Below are 16,865 nucleotides of genomic sequence, written 5' to 3' on the forward strand. Positions count from 1 at the left end.
GAGAATCCTTGGTTGAGACTGATTAACTAGAAAGAGAATTTAAAACCTTACATATTTTAAACCTTTCATGCCTAGGAAGAAAATGCTGCCCTTGAGATAGATAGATCTTCAGAGGGATCCAGTTTAAGCTAAGGTATGTAAAAAATTAGTTTTCAAAGTAATTAGTTTTAAGCCGCCGTTGAAACAGTTCTCACCCATTAGAGAATTTACATTCTCACCACTTTAAGAAATAGAGTTAAGTAAGAAATATCTAAAACAGTTGCTAGAAATCAACCACTGTCACCTACATGGTCAAAGCTTTTTAAGTAAAATCACTGGTAAAGCACCACCTTGGTTAACACCAAGTCTGCTGTGCCCAGGTCTGTGGGTGAGAGGTTTCCTAAAGGGGCTTCCCAGCACTTGGAGCAGAAAACTCTTTGGATAGGCCTGGCTGGCTATGTGGTGAGCTCTATCCTGAGTTTCCAGTTACAGTGAGGCATTAAGAAAACAAAGAATTTGTAAGAATAAAAGGATCAGTTCAGAAGGAAGAGCAATTATTTCCAGACTGTTAGTAGGATGATTCCTTAAAAGTCAATAAAAATGCCAGTGATTTGACCTAACTGGAGTGAGGACCAACCAAAATTGGCCAAAAGTGTGAATTACAGTAATACTGTACAAGAAAGGCAGTGGGACTGTTTTAAAGTCCACAGAATATTCTGACAGTGCCGATACAGGATAACCAACAGTCATCTGTGTACGAAGAGTCTGCTTAGGTCCCTAATCTCCTGGGCTTAATGTGCCTGTGGAGGGTTATTTACACCAGTGGTATATATTACGAGCCCTTAGTTTTTGCCGGGATTTAACAAAGCACAAAACAATCTATCAAACAATTATTAGAACTTGAATAAATGAAATTTTACTTTAAAAAAGAGTATAGAACTACATGCTTCATATGATTCAAATTAAGGAGTTGTTTGAAATAATTAAGATTGTCTTGATTACCCACTATCATTTTCTAATTTTAACATATATTTCATACTTATTTACCTCATTTCCTTTCAAGGCAAGAAGGGCTCTAGATCTTAGTACCCTGCCCATAGACCATTCCTCCTCACAATTCGGTTACCTTCTCCCAGTTGCTGGCTTCCTCACCAGACACAAGGGGGTAATGAAGATTCTATCTGCCACTCAGTACGCCTGCTATCCAGTCGACTGAAGAAGAGAGACTTGTCACCTCGGCCAGTTTTCTTTGTTCCAAGTAGTTGTAAAATTTGAATTCATTTTAATGAAGTGTTCCTTTTGTAAAATTTTAGATAGAAGCCCAAATGTATAGCAAAACGCATGTAAATAAACTCTACATAACCTGACATTTCATATCTTATAGCATCTTCTTGGTCAAATGTCTAATAAAAATTTAGATTGTTATTTTCAGATTACCATAGTTCCTGACACTTGGACTTTTTAGCTGTGTTTCTGAGAATTTGTAGACTGTATATTGTTATACTTAATGCGAATTTAACTCTCTTTATTTTTAAAGAATTTATTTGCTTTTTGAGTTCTTTGTGTTTTTTTCCCTCTCTCTTTTACCTGGGTTCTTTTCTCTCTTTTTGTGTCTTAAGTTTTGTATCGGTTGTCATGTATTCATCCATTTTACCATAAAACATTCTTCAGAGCATTAGGATGGGAAAGGAACCTCAAGAAAGGCCAAATCCTGGATTTCAGATAGCCAGTGGACATTCAGTCAGTACTTGATGAGTGAATAAGGTATACCTAAACTAGGAGAGTCTGCCCACACATTGTAAAAATGCTGAATGCCTTCATACTGTGTGTGTGTCTGTAGTTCCTTACAGGCCCCGCCCTTCCCTATCACTTTATAGCCACCTGCTACCTGTCTGGCCCTATAAGCTTTTCAGCTTATGACTCTGGGAATCTTTCAGGACATAACACCATGCTTTGTTAAAAACTCTCAGGGAGGAACATCCACAGCCCATCTTGCTAAGTGTGGTCACTTTAAAGTGCTAGGCTATCTGTTCTACATGGATGTATTTTAAAACCGCCTGTGTGCCTTAAGCCCTTTGTTTAGTCCTTTGTGGAGATGCCCATCTTATAAATTAATATAGTTATAGAATCAAATTAAAATGGTTCAATCCTACATTTAACTTAAGAATATTGGAAATATTTTTAGGTATAACTTAGCTATGGTGAGCATGTTTTCTCTGAGCCCAAATGGGGATAAATCATTACAGTGAGGATATTTAACATCAGGACCATCCCCCCAAATCTGATATGTAGGTTTATCCTTTCTCTAGCTCAGCTTTCCAACCTTTTTTTTTTTTAGTTATTATTTTCATTGACCAGCTCTCATTGCTGTCTCTCATTCCTTATCTCAGGTTGACCACTCTGATAAATTTGAACTAGAATTCATGTGTTATACTGGGATTCTCTACTGACTTTTATACACGAGTGGGCCATCGTGGGTTCATAGAAAATTTCTTTATTAAGGTAGGCTAAACAACAACCTCAAAATCTCATTGACTTAACACATTTGAAGTTTGTTTCTTGTTCCTGTAACAGTTCACAAAGATTCAGGGACCCAGATTCCTTCATTCTGTGGCTCCACCAGCCTCCAAGGCTTCAGAGTCCTCTGCCCCATCTTCTGTGTTCTGTCGATGTGCAGGGGAGGAGAGAGGGTGGAGGACCATGCATGGGAAGTGGTGTCTGCCCATCCCATCGGCCTTCCTAAGTACCCTGGTCGTGCTGAGGGGCAAGGGAGGCTGGGGAATTCGGTGAACTGCATGCCCTGGAGGAAGAGCAAACATTTTTGAAGTTCATAGGCACCTGGCCACTTAGGTACTTGACATGGATGATCCATGGCAGACTCAACACTGTGACGCATCTTGTTTTCAGCTGTAGTAGCAGTGTTTTTTGAAGACATCTCTTTAAAATTTTGCTTTTCATTCCGGTAGGGAAGTCTGTTAAAATAACACCTAACCTGGAAGAGTTTGAGGATTTCAGGGTTTTAGGGTTAGGTAGTTTTCAATCAGCCAGTTCTTTCCTTACATCCCCAGAAACTTCGCAAATATCTAATATGGAGTGGGTTGCAGGAAGAACTAAGCAAGGTTGGGAATGGGGAAAAGAATAAAGTTTCACAATTTCTCTAGAACCTTTTAGTAATCCAAAGACTCAGGCCACCCAGACTCCCTGACTCTTGGGATCTGGTGGTAAGTACAGACCTTCCGTCACCACCAACTCTTTCAGCTTTCTGCCTCCTAGAGCAACGCAGGGGCTCCCGGTTCCTCCTCCTGGTACCTGGCAGCCGGGGCAGGACGTGGTCCCTGGGAGGCTCCTGCCCCCAGTGCAGGAACTGGTAGTTGAAGAGAAGCTAAACTTACATTAGTGGCCACTCCTGTCCAGGAAATGCAGCTCCCACCCTTAGAAGGCAACGGGAAAATTAGACTGTATGTCTACCATTTTGTTTAAACAAACCCGTCTGCAATCTAACGCTGTTGACCACTTTCCAGTTTTTTTCCGACTGGTCAATTCCAAGGTGCATCAATTCCAAGGTGCACATTTTTTCATACTTTGACTTTTCTGAAATATAAGCCACAGCATCAACGGCAGCATTTCCCCCTCAATGTTTCCTAAAGTAATGACAGATCCTGCAGTTGATGGAGTCTTGCTTGGATTGATGAAACGTGATGCTACTTTAATATTATATATGCCGTGGTCACGTTGAGTTGTGATCTTTAGCAATAGTAATGGACTAGTGCTGATTTATGTTCAGCTGACCCCCCAAAGTCAACATTTTGTGTTGAATATTTGTTTTTATCAGTTATTATTCTATATTCATTTGGGATATTTAAAGTATCGTTATGCAGTTGTTATAATTTAAAAGTTTACGTTTATTGAACACATAATGTGCCCGACATTTTCCCAAGATCTCTACATCTATTAACTAATTTACTCTTCACAACAGCATCATGACTTAATTGCTACTATCCTCAATTTACGAATGAGAAACTGAGAGACAGATTGGGTAATTTCCCATGGTCACACAGCTACTAAGTGGCAGAGCCAGGATTCAAGCCCAGGCAGTGGGGTTCCGGAATGCTGTCTCTTTATGTCAGTTGTCTTCATTGTTCTTTAGCTAACTGGGGGCTTTAGCTAAAGTCAATTCTTACATTTTTTTCCAAAATGCACTTTAATTATAGCTTTGTTCGCCGTACCATCACCATTGTCTTTTACTTGTTTTAAACCAGGGTTTGGGGTTTAAGAAAGATAAAAGTCTTTAAAAAAAATCTATATCCATGTAAACAGTATTTATAGGGAAAAATCATTTTTTTTAAACATCAAACATCTTTGTTCCTACTAGTTATTTTGGAATGATGTTCAGTTTTTGGTTAAAAATCTACGTTTTGTGTTTAACATCCTTTATCCCATTATTATTCATGAAGTAGACCATTACATTAAAGTTTGCACATAGTGTTGGATATATACATTTTACTTGCAGTCTTATTGTCATATGGCTTTCGTATACAAACACTTGCCCTTCTATATGTCTATTCTATTGTCAGTATTCTGTGTTAGATTACAATCTTAAATACCACTCTATGTATTTTTCTTTATATTCTATTATTAAATAGTATTAATGCTTAATAATGTTAATAGATAAGTAATATATGTCTATTTAAAAAATCATTATTGCAGTAGAGGTTTTTTTTTTTTAATGATTTTGGTCACTGTCTCCTAAGAAGAAAAGAAAATAGGCAAAATGGAACTCTGTCTTTCATAATGACAACTAGTCACTAAAGGCAAGAAACCAATAGACACATCTGGAACAGTGGATAGACAGTGGATCGAGATGGTGGTAGGTGACAGTTTAGTTTAATATAATCATCTACCTAATAATTTGCGTGCTTACTTGAGCCAGACACTGTTATAAGCACTTCACATGGATTAACTTATTAAATCCTAACAAGCCTATAATGTAAGTGCTATCATTGTCCCTAGTTTACAGATAAGGAGACTGAGACACAGACGTTTAACTTTTACATGACAACAATGCGTTAGATTTTTGTAGCCGTTCCCTAAACTATTGGTATTATTGTCATTATCTTAATTTTGAGAAAACTGAAGATTTGGGAGTTTGAGAGCCCTCTTTCCCTCCCACCCCCAAGGTCACTCAGCTAGTAAACAGAACAAAGACACCAACCCTAGTTTTTTGACTCCAAATCTGATAATTTTTCCAACACGGTGCTGACTTCATTTCTGCCAGTACCCATCACTCTGTCCTACGTGGGTCTGTGGTGCTTCTGTTTTCCATATTCCATTGTTGTAGAAAATGTTAGTGGAGAGTATTAAACACATCTGAGTCTTCAGGCTCTGAGAATGTGTCCTGGGTTTTCCCACGGAAGCTCTATCTCCTTCTTCCGTCCTCTCCCTGTGAACCCTGCAGCCGCAGTGCCAGGCAGTAAAGGAGTCCAGATCTGCAGGCCATCTGGGCTTTTATTTAAATCCTTGTGTATCTTGAAATGAACCCTCTGTCTGGCTCTGTTGTCCTCACTGACCAGATCTCCTGAACTGAGCTCTGTCCATTTGGTATAAACATAACCATTGCAGCATGTTTAAACTGGGGCTGGGGAAGTGTGTGTGTGTGTGTGTGTGTGTGTGTGTGTGTGTGTGTGTGTGTGTGTGTGTGTGTGTGTGTGTGTGTGTGTGTGTGTGTGTGTGTGTGTGTGTGTGTGTGTGTGCGCGCGCACATGTGCCCGTGCATGTGTGTATTTAAATGTGACCTTGCCAGATAGCTGATTTGACCCATCACTGAAATGGTGGGTCGGTTGGTCAATACATCACAGGTGAAAAAACACAGAAGTGAGTCACAAGGCTGGAGTTATGGACCGCCTGGCTCTGCTGTCTATCCGATGGCCATGTACTTGTCAGCTCTAGTTTCTTCATCTATTAAAAGTACATGATGGAGCTTCCCTGGTGGCACAGTGGTTGAGAGTCCGCCTGCCGATGCAGGGGACACGGGTTCGTGCCCCGGTCAGGGAGGATCCCACATGCCGCGGAGCGGCTGGGCCCGTGAGCCGTGACCGCTGATCCTTCGTGTCTGGAGCCTGTGCTCCGCAACGGGAGAGGCCACAACAGTGAGAGGCCCGCATACCGCAAAAAAAAAAAGTATGTGATGGAGGAAAGAGGGCTTCCTCCCTTGATAATGGGTACTACTTCCCCACTACCCTGTTATATTTTAGTCACTAGCTCCCTAATCTTTGCAATAATATTGAGAAGCAGATACTTTTCCTATCTTACAAATGGGGAACTAAAGCTGAGAGAAGTGAAAAACCTTGCCCAGTGGCTCACAGCCATTATGGGTTAGAGCAGAAATTTGAAGCCAGGTCTAACACTGAGTTAGTGTATCCCCAGCTATCCCTTTTTGCCCCTCCAGTGATGTATGTGAGCTCAGTTTGCAGCCATTTAGGTGATATTGAAGGGATGAGCATGAGCACGTAGAGTGAGAAGTCTTTCTGGTCGTTTAGTCTAGCCCCTCAAGTTTACAGATGAGGAAATTATAAAGTGGTCGTATCATTACAAATATTTTGGTGCTACATAGGATGGTTTGCTTTCACCCCACTTTTAGCTTCATTTTATCTTTGTCTTAGCTCAGGCTTCTGTAACAAACAAACATAGACTTACCATAGGCTTATAAATAACAGAAATTTATGTCTCATTGTTCTGGGGTTTGGAAGTCCAAGATCAGGATGCCAGCACGGCCGGGTTCTGGTGAGAACCCTCTTCCAAGTTACAGACCGCTGACCGCTCCTTGTGTCGTGGTGTGGCAGAGAGCAGGGGTAGGGGAGGAAGTGAGCTCTCCCGTGACTTTTATCAGGGCACTAATCCCTGGGGGCTCCACCCCGTGACCTCACCTTAGAAGTCTCCCGTGTGTGTCTCTTCTGGAAGTACCCCTCAAATACCACTCTCTTGCCTTTGTGATAATCATTTCCTTGCTTACCTTTATGCTTTTGCCACTTATGTACGTATGTATCCTTGAACAATTTTACCTGATTTTGAGCTCGTATCAATAAAATCATACTGTTAGTGTTTATCCTTGACTTGCTTCTTTCATTAAACGCTGTCTGTGAGGTTTATCCCTGGTGATGTACATAGTTGCCATTCATTAACTTTTCACTGCAGAATAGTATTCTGTTCTATAAACATGTATAACGTATCTATTTACTTTATTGGATATTGGGTTGTTTCCAGTTTTTATTGCAAGTTTTGTATGAATAAGCGTTACATGTCTCCTGTTGTACATGTGCAAGGGTTTGGAGTTTTTATTACAAATTTCTGGATTTGAGTTATTTTTAAAGACACGTGTTTCTGCCATCAGAAGAAAACTGCAGAAAGAAAAGACTCTTTTGGTTTATCATATCTCTAAACCTCCCCGGGGGTACTTCTATGTCTGGACTGCTGCAGCAATCATGAAACCTTAACCAAGGTATCAGGAGCCGGGAGTGAGTGAACACAAGAGATTGTCATTTGGAAACAGACTAAAATCGGGACCTTTTATTTTGGGATGATGCAAGGAGAAAACAGCTGTGATGGAGGCCCTGGCACCCTGATGGGTGTGACGGGGAGAACGTGCACGTGCCCAGCAAGCCCTAGATTCTGACCTCCCTCTCCTCCGGCGCCAGCTGAATGCTCCCACCCAGATGTCGGCCATCGCCTCACGTACAGCTTGCCTAAAACAGAGCTCAAAGCTGTCCCCCAGACCAGCTCTCCCGCTGTGGTTGCCTCCTTGTCACTGGCGCCATAATTATCTCCGTTACTCAGGCTCAGAAACTGAGTCAATCTTCACTTCCTCTCTCTCTCCCATCCCCTGGCCCCGTCAGTCACCAGGCTCTTAGCTCCTCTCTGTAGTGTCTCTTCAGACCATCCCCTTAGGGTCCCTCCACCTTGAATCTAGCCACCAGCATCGCCTGCCTCTCCCCTCCCCCCTCTTCATTCCTGCCCACGAATGCCAGTGGAGCCTCTGAAACGCAGAGTTCACCTCCGGCTCCTTAGTGGCGATGACTCCCCCGTCATTCAAAGTATCCAATTCTAGTAATCTTGGATGGACATTCAAGGCCCTTCAAAGCATGGTCCCAATTTATTCCTGTGCAAATTGATTTCTAAGCTAAAGTTGTCCGTTTACCTTGTTTTCCCTGAATACTACAAGGATCTTCAGGAAACTAACTTCACAGATGGTCCTTATTTTTGTGAGTTTGTCCTCACTTCCTCCCGTGCTCAGGCGCGTGCTCTTTTCTTCCTCACATGCTATACTTTCTTGGCACAATATCTTCTATTGAAGTATACTTGTCTGGAGTATCCTTTAAAGCTTATTGCAACCCAAGGGAACGTCCACTTGTAGCTTCGTGCACGCAGCCACCGCAAGGCACTGGGCCAAAAGTCAAACTTGAACTTGGTGGTTAGCAAGTTAACGGAATTTATTACTGAAAGAGCTGCAATAAGTTGAAAGATAATTGAATCTCAAGAATTTTAGAAAAATCTAATGAATGATAAGTGATTAAGAATGTTATTGCATAACTTATGGAAGCCCAAGAGTCGAGCTTTAGCGACATACAGGAGTATAGAGCTCTCCAAAGAGACCTTAAAAGAGTCAAGTCTTAACACCCTTAATTTGTAAATTAAAAATGGGACTCAGAGTGTTTTCCTGCATGTTGCAACTTGTTTTGACTTGCAGCAGGATTAATCTCAACATTGTCTAAATTAATCTTGTTCTAGCAGCCTTGAAAAAAATAGAAGAATGTATTATTATGCACTGGCTTAAAAGGAATTACCACTATTTGGAGCAAAGACTATCAAAGATTATGTGAAGTCAAATTTTCATGTAAAATTTAAATAGATAAAGAGCGATTTGATTGGAATGAAATGACATCAAAAGTGAGAGTGTGGCCTTGAAAATTAAACAATGTGTAGAAGATATTGATGACTAGCCAGGTAAGCGTCAGTCACTTACACGATCATGAAAAAGGGAAGAGCTGTGACTACAGCAGTGTGACAAGGGCTGGGGAAAGAAGTACTTCGGGGAGCCGGTCACGTGTTCTGAAAGACAACTTGAACACAAGGTAAGACTTTAAAATCTGTACCATGAATTCGAATGACAAGTGGAGAAATCAAAGGCTTAGCATTTGTTCTGGTCTTTCAAAGGAAACTGGACAAAAATAGCATGGATTTGAGGAAAACAGTAATTGGCGCTGAAAGGTGGTGTTTTCTCTGTGACCCAGAAACAAAGTGTCAAAGTTTGCACTGGAAAATTACAACATTCCCAATATCCACAAAAGCGCACATGTCAAAGTCACAAATAAAAGGCCCGTTGCTTTGTCCCTCAGCCATCTGTGGAACGTTCAAACCCGGGGGTCAAGAGTCCATCCAGCTCGTCACACACGTGTGCTGACGGTCCATAGGGTGCCCACAAAGCAGAGGGTTGCACAGGGCCTGCGGCCTCACCACATCCAGGATCCAGTTGAAAGGGGGCTTTCTGAGAAACAGTGTCTGGCCAAAATCGGTTACCAGATGTATCACTTAGTTCAGCCTTTCCCTTGGGATGTTTGTGGAAGGCTGGTTAGGTGAGGATGTCGGCAGGTATTACACGAAAAACTGGATTTTTGGTCCAATAAGTTTAGAAAGTCCAATCAAATAGGTTTTTTTAAATTTAATTTTATTTTATACAGCAGGTTCTTATTAGTTATCCATTTTATACATATTAGTGTCTACATGTCAATCCCAATCCCAATTCATCCCCCCACCACCCCCACCCTGCTTTCCCCCCTTGGTGTCCGTACATTTGTTCTCTACATCTGTGTCTCTATTTCTGCCTTGCAAACAGGTTCATCTGTACCATTTTTCTAGATTCCACATATATGCGTTAATATACGATATTTGTTTTTCTGACTTACTTCATTCTGTATGACAGTCTCTAGGTTTTTTTGTTACACAGTTTCTTAGAGCTTTCCATGTATATTTTGAAACTCCAAGAAAAGAAAATGATGTGCAATCTCTTCCAAATATATCCCACCCCAAATCCTTTTTACCCCAAGCAATGTGTAGGACAGTATTCCATCCTGTAAAGGGCCTTGCTTAATTAAGGCCCTTTCCTCCAAAGGACTTCTGGAAATATCAATAAAGCAAATCCACCATTGAGCACATTAAAAAAAAACGATGGGGTTCCTGTTTAAATGACTCCAGAGGAGGAGAGCCACCTGAGGCTGGTCTTCAGAGCAAAGACACTCATTTGGTTAAGTCTAAGTACTTGCGCTTTCTGTTTGCTAGTTACTTCACTACCAGTCAGGAATGGGAGAATGAACACATGCATCTCTTTCTTCTCCATCCTGACGTATCAACCTGTAAGGTCAAAGAGCTCAGGAAGGAAGATGACAGTAGGGGAGAAGTTTCAACAAATATTGTAATCCAGAAAGGCCAGGGGGGTGAGGAGACTTATCAGAGAAACAATCTATATCCTGGGTGCCTGCCAACAGACCCCTAAAGAGAAGAGACGTGATGTGTGGGGCCCTCAAACGCCCTGAAAGGCTCTGGGAGCCCAGGGACGCCCCCTGGAGGCAGAGGTGAAAGTGGGATGAAAAATGGAAGGTTGGCTGAAAGTCTTCCAAGGCCATCTAAACCCCCTCCTCCTTTTGTTCCCTAGATCATCTTTGGGGAAATGTTCAAGCCCAGTGATTCCCAGTTCTTTGCTACCAATAAAATGGAAGCTAGATGTAATCGAGTTGTCACGGGGTAGAATACTAAAAATAAAGTTTGATAATGAATTGCTACATAGTTTCTAGCATATAACTTGGAAGAAGTTATGAAAGAATGACGTTGTTCTATCAAAACAGCTTCCAATTCCATCTACTTCTTTGTGTGAGTGAGGTTTCTTGGCACTTAAATCTATTCAAACAAAAATACCAGGATTAAAATTCATGCTGAACTCTGGCTCGTTCTATACAAAAGTAACATTCATCCATGGATACTTAAAATAATTGAAAATATCATTAAGAAATGTATTTCCTGGAAAATATTATCTTAATGTTTATAAAAATGTTAAAAGGATTTAAACATGAAGAAGGATTTGTGATAACTGGAAACAAAAATGTTTATAATTTCAATATATATATGTTCTTTTGCAGAAAGGCATAATAGGGTAATAAATGATTTTTAAATGCAAACATATATTACATTAGAACAAAATTTTGTGGGAGAAGTAGATAGAAATACTAGTTCAGGGAGAAAAAGAAACTGTGAAATTTTTGACTTCTAAAGAAGAAATGGTTCTTGTATTTTAAATATGGTTAATCACAGCTATCAAATTGCGCCGATACTCCAGGAGACACACTTAAGAGAATAGTGCAATGAATTTGTGTGAAAATTTATTTTGCAAACTTATTACAAAAATTTAAGTGACAACTAAAAACTGTGTGAGCACATACATGGTTTTTCAAAATCCTTTAAGGAGGTTATACCAAAAAAAAATGTGGAGATTATAATTCTTAGACTGTGTGATACTTCACCTCTTCAGATCATGTTCATGTTATCCATTGCTATGTAAGGAATCACCCCAAACTGATTGGCAAAAACCGCAACAATTATATATATTTTATATATATATATATATATATATATGTATATAATAAATATTTTTATCACAGTCCTGGGATTGACTAGCTCAGCCAAGTGTTCCTACTTAGGGTCTCCCATGCAGTTGTGGTCAGATGGTGGCAGGGCCGGAGGCCTCTCAAAGGCTTTCTTGCTCACAGGTCTGATGGGTGACATGGTGGCAGCTGGGGAGGCAGCTGTAAGTGCAAAACCCCTACACAGGTTCTCTCTCTGCAGCTTGGGCTTCCTCACAAAATGGCAGCTACATACCCAGGGTGAATGTCCTGAGACTGAGAGAGAGTGGGTATCAGGCAGAAGTTATATCACCTCTTATGACCTAGCCCTGGAATTCACAGAGCTCCTCTGCTGTTGCATTCACAAAGTCCAGCCCAGGTTCAGGGCCAGGAGACAGACTCCACCTCTTGTTGCAGGAGTGACAAAGTTCTAGAAGAGCACGTGGGTCCAGGAATGTTTTTGCAGTCAGTTTTGGAAAATACAAACTGTCACGGATCACCACAGGGATAAGGAAGACAAATAAATCCTCTCCTGTGACTCTGTCACGGCAGAAAAACGGATGGAAAAATAGCTCTTTTACACACTGGATGCGTCCAGCCTGATTTTAGAGAGCCGTTCATCTCCCAGGGCAGGAGAATTACAGGGAGCATGATGGAGCTGAAAGGATCGCTCGCTTTGCTTCTAGTGAGACTGAGACCTAGTTAGTGCACATGCTTGCCCACACCTCCCGGGGCTGGGGGATGCCAGCACCAAGGGTCGAATGCTTGCAGCCTTACCTCCCGTGGGCTGCCCAGAAGCTCTGTGTTCCATTCAGTGCCTGTGAGAATTAGTCTGGGGCAAGAAACTGTCTTGGTTGAAAATATTTGAAATGAAGTAGATATTTTCCCTTAACATTGAAGCCTTCAACATACTTTTGGTGTGTAATTGCCTGCATTTTTCCCCCCCCCAGAATGATTTTCTTCCTTGGGAAATGTCAGTTAAAATTTACACCCTTACTGTAGTGAAAAAGATGTAAAAAATAGAAATGGCTTTCTTTTCAGACATTGTCACTATCTCTCTCTTGCATATGGCTTCCAGTAAGAGTTGTTTTTTTTTTTTTTCCTCCTATTTCACTGATGGTTTGGCTATGGAATCTCAGAAAACTTGGGCTCTTGCCTATAACTAAGAATGTAAAGGCCTTACACAGAAAATGTTGAAGTGTATAAGAATCAATATATACTATTTTTAGATTGCATATCAACATAAGACTTAGAATTCAAGTCCCTTGTCTTTATCTAGATGCCACACAAAAGCTACCTCCTTCCTGTGTGTAAAGGTGTGGAAATGGCCCAAGGGCCACTTTCAACATTTCCAGAACTTTGGTCCTTTTATCTACTTCAACCGATCACTTGGACTTGAAGGGTGTCACTTTCAATGGTGAGACTGGAGAACACTATCAATTGTGTATAATATGTTTCCAGTAATTAAAATACATATGATAGCTGGGCAGGGGGAAGGAAGAACTGAATTTTATCCTTGGCTGTTATACCTTACCATTCCATTTATCAATAGAATAATCATCTCAAGTCCAAAATATTTAATAGTATGGTTTCCTATCTCTATCTTTCTATCTAGCTAGCTAGCCTTTTAGATATGCCCAAATTATCCCTCCCGTTGTAGAAGTGAAAATATTATTTACCTCACTTCAAGGTTCTGCTTATAGCCAGGTATTGAATCAGGTGGGAATAATATTTGGGAAAAGTAAAATGATCCAATGAGTTATGATGCTCTACGATGTGTGGTTACTTAATATGCTATTTTTTCTTGAGTTCAAAAAACCAAGTTAGTTGTGGTCTTGTTAATAAGTTTAAAATGTATTGGCTGCAACTAAAAAATACACATGTAGTCCATTGACATCTAGACATCTTATCAGCTGGAGGAAATGCCAGCATAGTTCCTAAATTGAGAGTTTTAGTGACACAGCAAGATAGACTGGAGGAGTCCCACGGCCAAAATTATCACTGCCATTTCCACCAAATGTTCCCAAGGAACTTCTAAAATGGTGCCTGTGGTAGGAAGTTGGCCATTTCCTCCTTTTGGGACCTCCGGATTCCAGCTCCTGCCCAGACTGTGAGTTCTCTCCACTGTCAGCAGCAGCAAAGGAATCAGGACCCCCAGGCTGGCCCTGATCCTACCCCACCCCCTCAGCCAACATTCTTAATAAAAAGACCTTGTAGCCACTCTCAAGATGGCCCCAGGGACCCCACCTTCTGCTGTTCACACCCACACCCTGGTGGTCCCCCCTCTTTGTACCCGGGTTGGTCTGTGTGACCGAAGGTGGTGGTCCGTCACTTCCGAGATTTGGTGGGTCAAGGCTGCAGCTTCTGTCTTGGACATTCTCTCCCTGCCTCACCCTGGGGGAAGCCAGCTGCCCTGTTGTGAGCAGCCCTACGGAGAGGTCCCAGGGTCTCTGGCCAAAAGCCGGTGAGGAACAGAGGCAACCACACAAGGGAGTCTGGAAGCTGATTCTCCAGCGCTGGCAGCCTTGAGTCAAGAGTCTTTGTCCAGAGCCATCGAGCAAAGCCACTCCTGATTCCCGACCCTCAGAAACCGTACAAGGTAAGAAACACTTGCTGTCTTAAGCTGCTAAGTTTTGGGGTGCTTACTTATGCAGCAATATAGGACCAATATATCACTAAAATTCTATTTTATTTATTTTTTGCTGTTTATTAATTTATTTTTAAATTTTTATTTCATATTGGAGCATAGTTGATTAACAACATTGTGTTAGTTTCAGGTGTACAGCAAAGTGATTCAGTTATACCTATACATGTATTTATTCTTTTTCAAATTCTTTTCCCATTTATGTTATTACAGAATATCGAGTAGAGTTCCCTGTGCTACACAGTAGGTCCTTGCTGGTTATCTATTTTACATATAGCAGTGTGTACATGTGAATCTCAAACTCCCAATCTATCCCTGCCCCCCATCCTTCCCCCGCGGTAACCATATGTTCGTTCTCTAAGTCTATGAGTCTGTTTCTGTTTTGTTAATAAGTTCATTTGTATCATTTTTTAAGATTCCTCATATAATTGATATCATATGATATTTGTCTGGCTTACTTCACTTAGTATGATTATCTCTAGGTCTATCCATGTTGCTGAAAATGGCATTATTTCATTTTTTCTATGGCTGAGTAATATTCTAGTGTGTGTGTGTGTGTGTGTGTGTGTGTGTGTGTGTGTGTGTGTGTATATATATATATATATATATCACATTTTCTTTATCCCTTCATCTGTCGATGGACACTTAGGTTGCTTCCACGTCTTGGCTATTGTAAACAGCACTGCAGTGAACATCGGGGTGCATGTACCCTTTCGAACCAAGAGTTGGTGAGCCATTGGAGTTTCTCCTCTGAGCAGTACGGGCTCCACATTGTATAGGGAGGTTGAGGGGTTGGGCCCAATGGACCAGCCAGAGTCCAGGCAGGAACTTCCACAGAGAGAATACAATTGTCAACTCAGTGTCAATTGTTAACTAGGGAACCGAAAAAGGAAAAAAAGAACTCTAAGGAGGTAGCAGGGAGGTAGTGACTGCAGGAAGCATGTCCCTGTCTGGGCTGAGGGCACGGGGAGAAAGGCTGGAATTGTTGGAATGGTTAAGACCCAGAAGCCTTGAGGAGGGGATGCTGCTCACTGGTGCAGGGGAGGGTTCCCAGGGTCCTGCTGGCTGTGCTGGCGTCCCAGGGAGGGGAGTGCTTGGAAATCTGCATACTGGACCCAGGGTATGCATGCTGCAACTAAGAGTTCACATGCCGCAACTAAGGAGCCCACGTGCCACAACTAAGAACCAGCGCAACTAAGTAAATAAATAAATAAAATTTAAAAAAAGCCAAAGCCAAATCTATTAACTTGGAGCATCTATTATTTCATACTTTTGCATTGTGACTTTGGGATAGATTCCTAGGAGTGGGATGGCAGGGTCAAAGTGTAAATGCATATACGATTTTGCTAGATATCATCCAATTCCTCTGCACAGGGGTTGTACCACTTTATTATCAACAATGTACAGGATTTGTCAACACAGTACGTGGCCACTTTTGGACTTTTGTCCATCTGCTAGGTGAGAACTGATATCTCATGTCGTATCCATGTGCACTTATTATGAATGAAGTTGACGATCTTCGTATGTTTAAAGGCCACTCTATTACTTCATCTGTGAACTCTTTGTCTTGTGTTGTTGAACTTTTTCTTCTCAAGTTTTAGGACGGATATATGTGTGGCCTGCCAGCTTGACTAAAGGCTTGTCTACTATTTAGACATGTCTAATGTTCAAGTTCAAGTTGCTTGCTCACTCCCCTCCATTGCCACGACCCTCAGTAAAGTTTGTCCTGTGTTGGATCTTTTCATTCTATCCTCTGTGTCTCTGGCCTTGATTTCATATTTGTGATATCTTTATCTCTTTGTGCTACGTTCTGGGATATTTCCTCAGACCTATCTCCCACATAACATAAAATTTACCACCTTAAGTACATTTAAGTGTATAGTTCAGTGGTACTAAGTACATTCATATTGTTGTGCAGCCATCGCCACCATCCATCTGCAGAACTCTTTTCATCTTGCAAAATGGAAATTTTATACCCATTAAACAATAACTCCCTCTTTTCCCCTCCCCCAAGCCCCTGTCACCCACCCTCCTTACTTTCTGTCTCTATGATTTTGACTACTCTAAGTACTGCATGTAAATGGAATCATACAGCATTTGTCTTTCTGTGACTGACTTATTTCACTTAGCATGATGTCCTCAAGGTTCACCCATGTTGCAGCATGTGTCAGAATTTCCTTCCTTCCTTCTTAAGGCTGAATAACATTCTTTTGTATGTATAGACCACATTTTGCCTTCTATTCATCTGTTGATGGACACGTGGGTTGCTTCCACATTTTAGCTATTGCAAATAATGCTGCTATGAATACAGGCATGCAATATCTCTTTGAGATCTTGCTTCAATTTTTTGGGGTGTATACCCAGAAGTGGCATTGCCGGACCGTACGGTAATTCTATTGTTTAGTTTTGGAGGAGCTGCCATACTGTTTTTCACAGCAGCTGTATCATTTATATTCTCACCAACAGTGAATAAGAATTCCAACTTCTCTACATCTTCCCCAATACTTGCTCTTTTCGGGGCTGGGGGGGGACGGGTTTGGTGCATTTTTTTTTTTTGATAGCAGCCATCCCAATGGATG

General features: G+C 41.3%; 1 protein-coding gene across 5 annotated transcripts in view; it reads left to right on the forward strand.

Annotated features, from left to right (window-relative positions):
- KIDINS220 (kinase D interacting substrate 220) overlaps positions 1-1,416 on the forward strand; it is a 97,826-nt gene extending 96,410 nt beyond the window's left edge. For 3 of the 5 annotated variants that reach the window (XM_060168505.1, XM_060168507.1, XM_060168509.1), the window contains 2 exons: positions 76-133; positions 1,043-1,416. In XM_060168505.1, the coding sequence (XP_060024488.1) occupies positions 76-132 (57 nt within the window). In that variant the 3' untranslated portion in view covers position 133; positions 1,043-1,416. The remainder of the gene's footprint in view (positions 1-75; positions 134-1,042) is intronic. The other 2 variants (XM_060168506.1, XM_060168508.1) reach the window with 1 other exon arrangement.
- Positions 1,417-16,865: the final 15,449 nt, after the last annotated feature.

The sequence above is a fragment of the Lagenorhynchus albirostris genome, chromosome 13 (assembly GCF_949774975.1).
Source record: "Lagenorhynchus albirostris chromosome 13, mLagAlb1.1, whole genome shotgun sequence".
Classification (NCBI taxonomy): Eukaryota; Metazoa; Chordata; class Mammalia; order Artiodactyla; family Delphinidae; genus Lagenorhynchus; species Lagenorhynchus albirostris.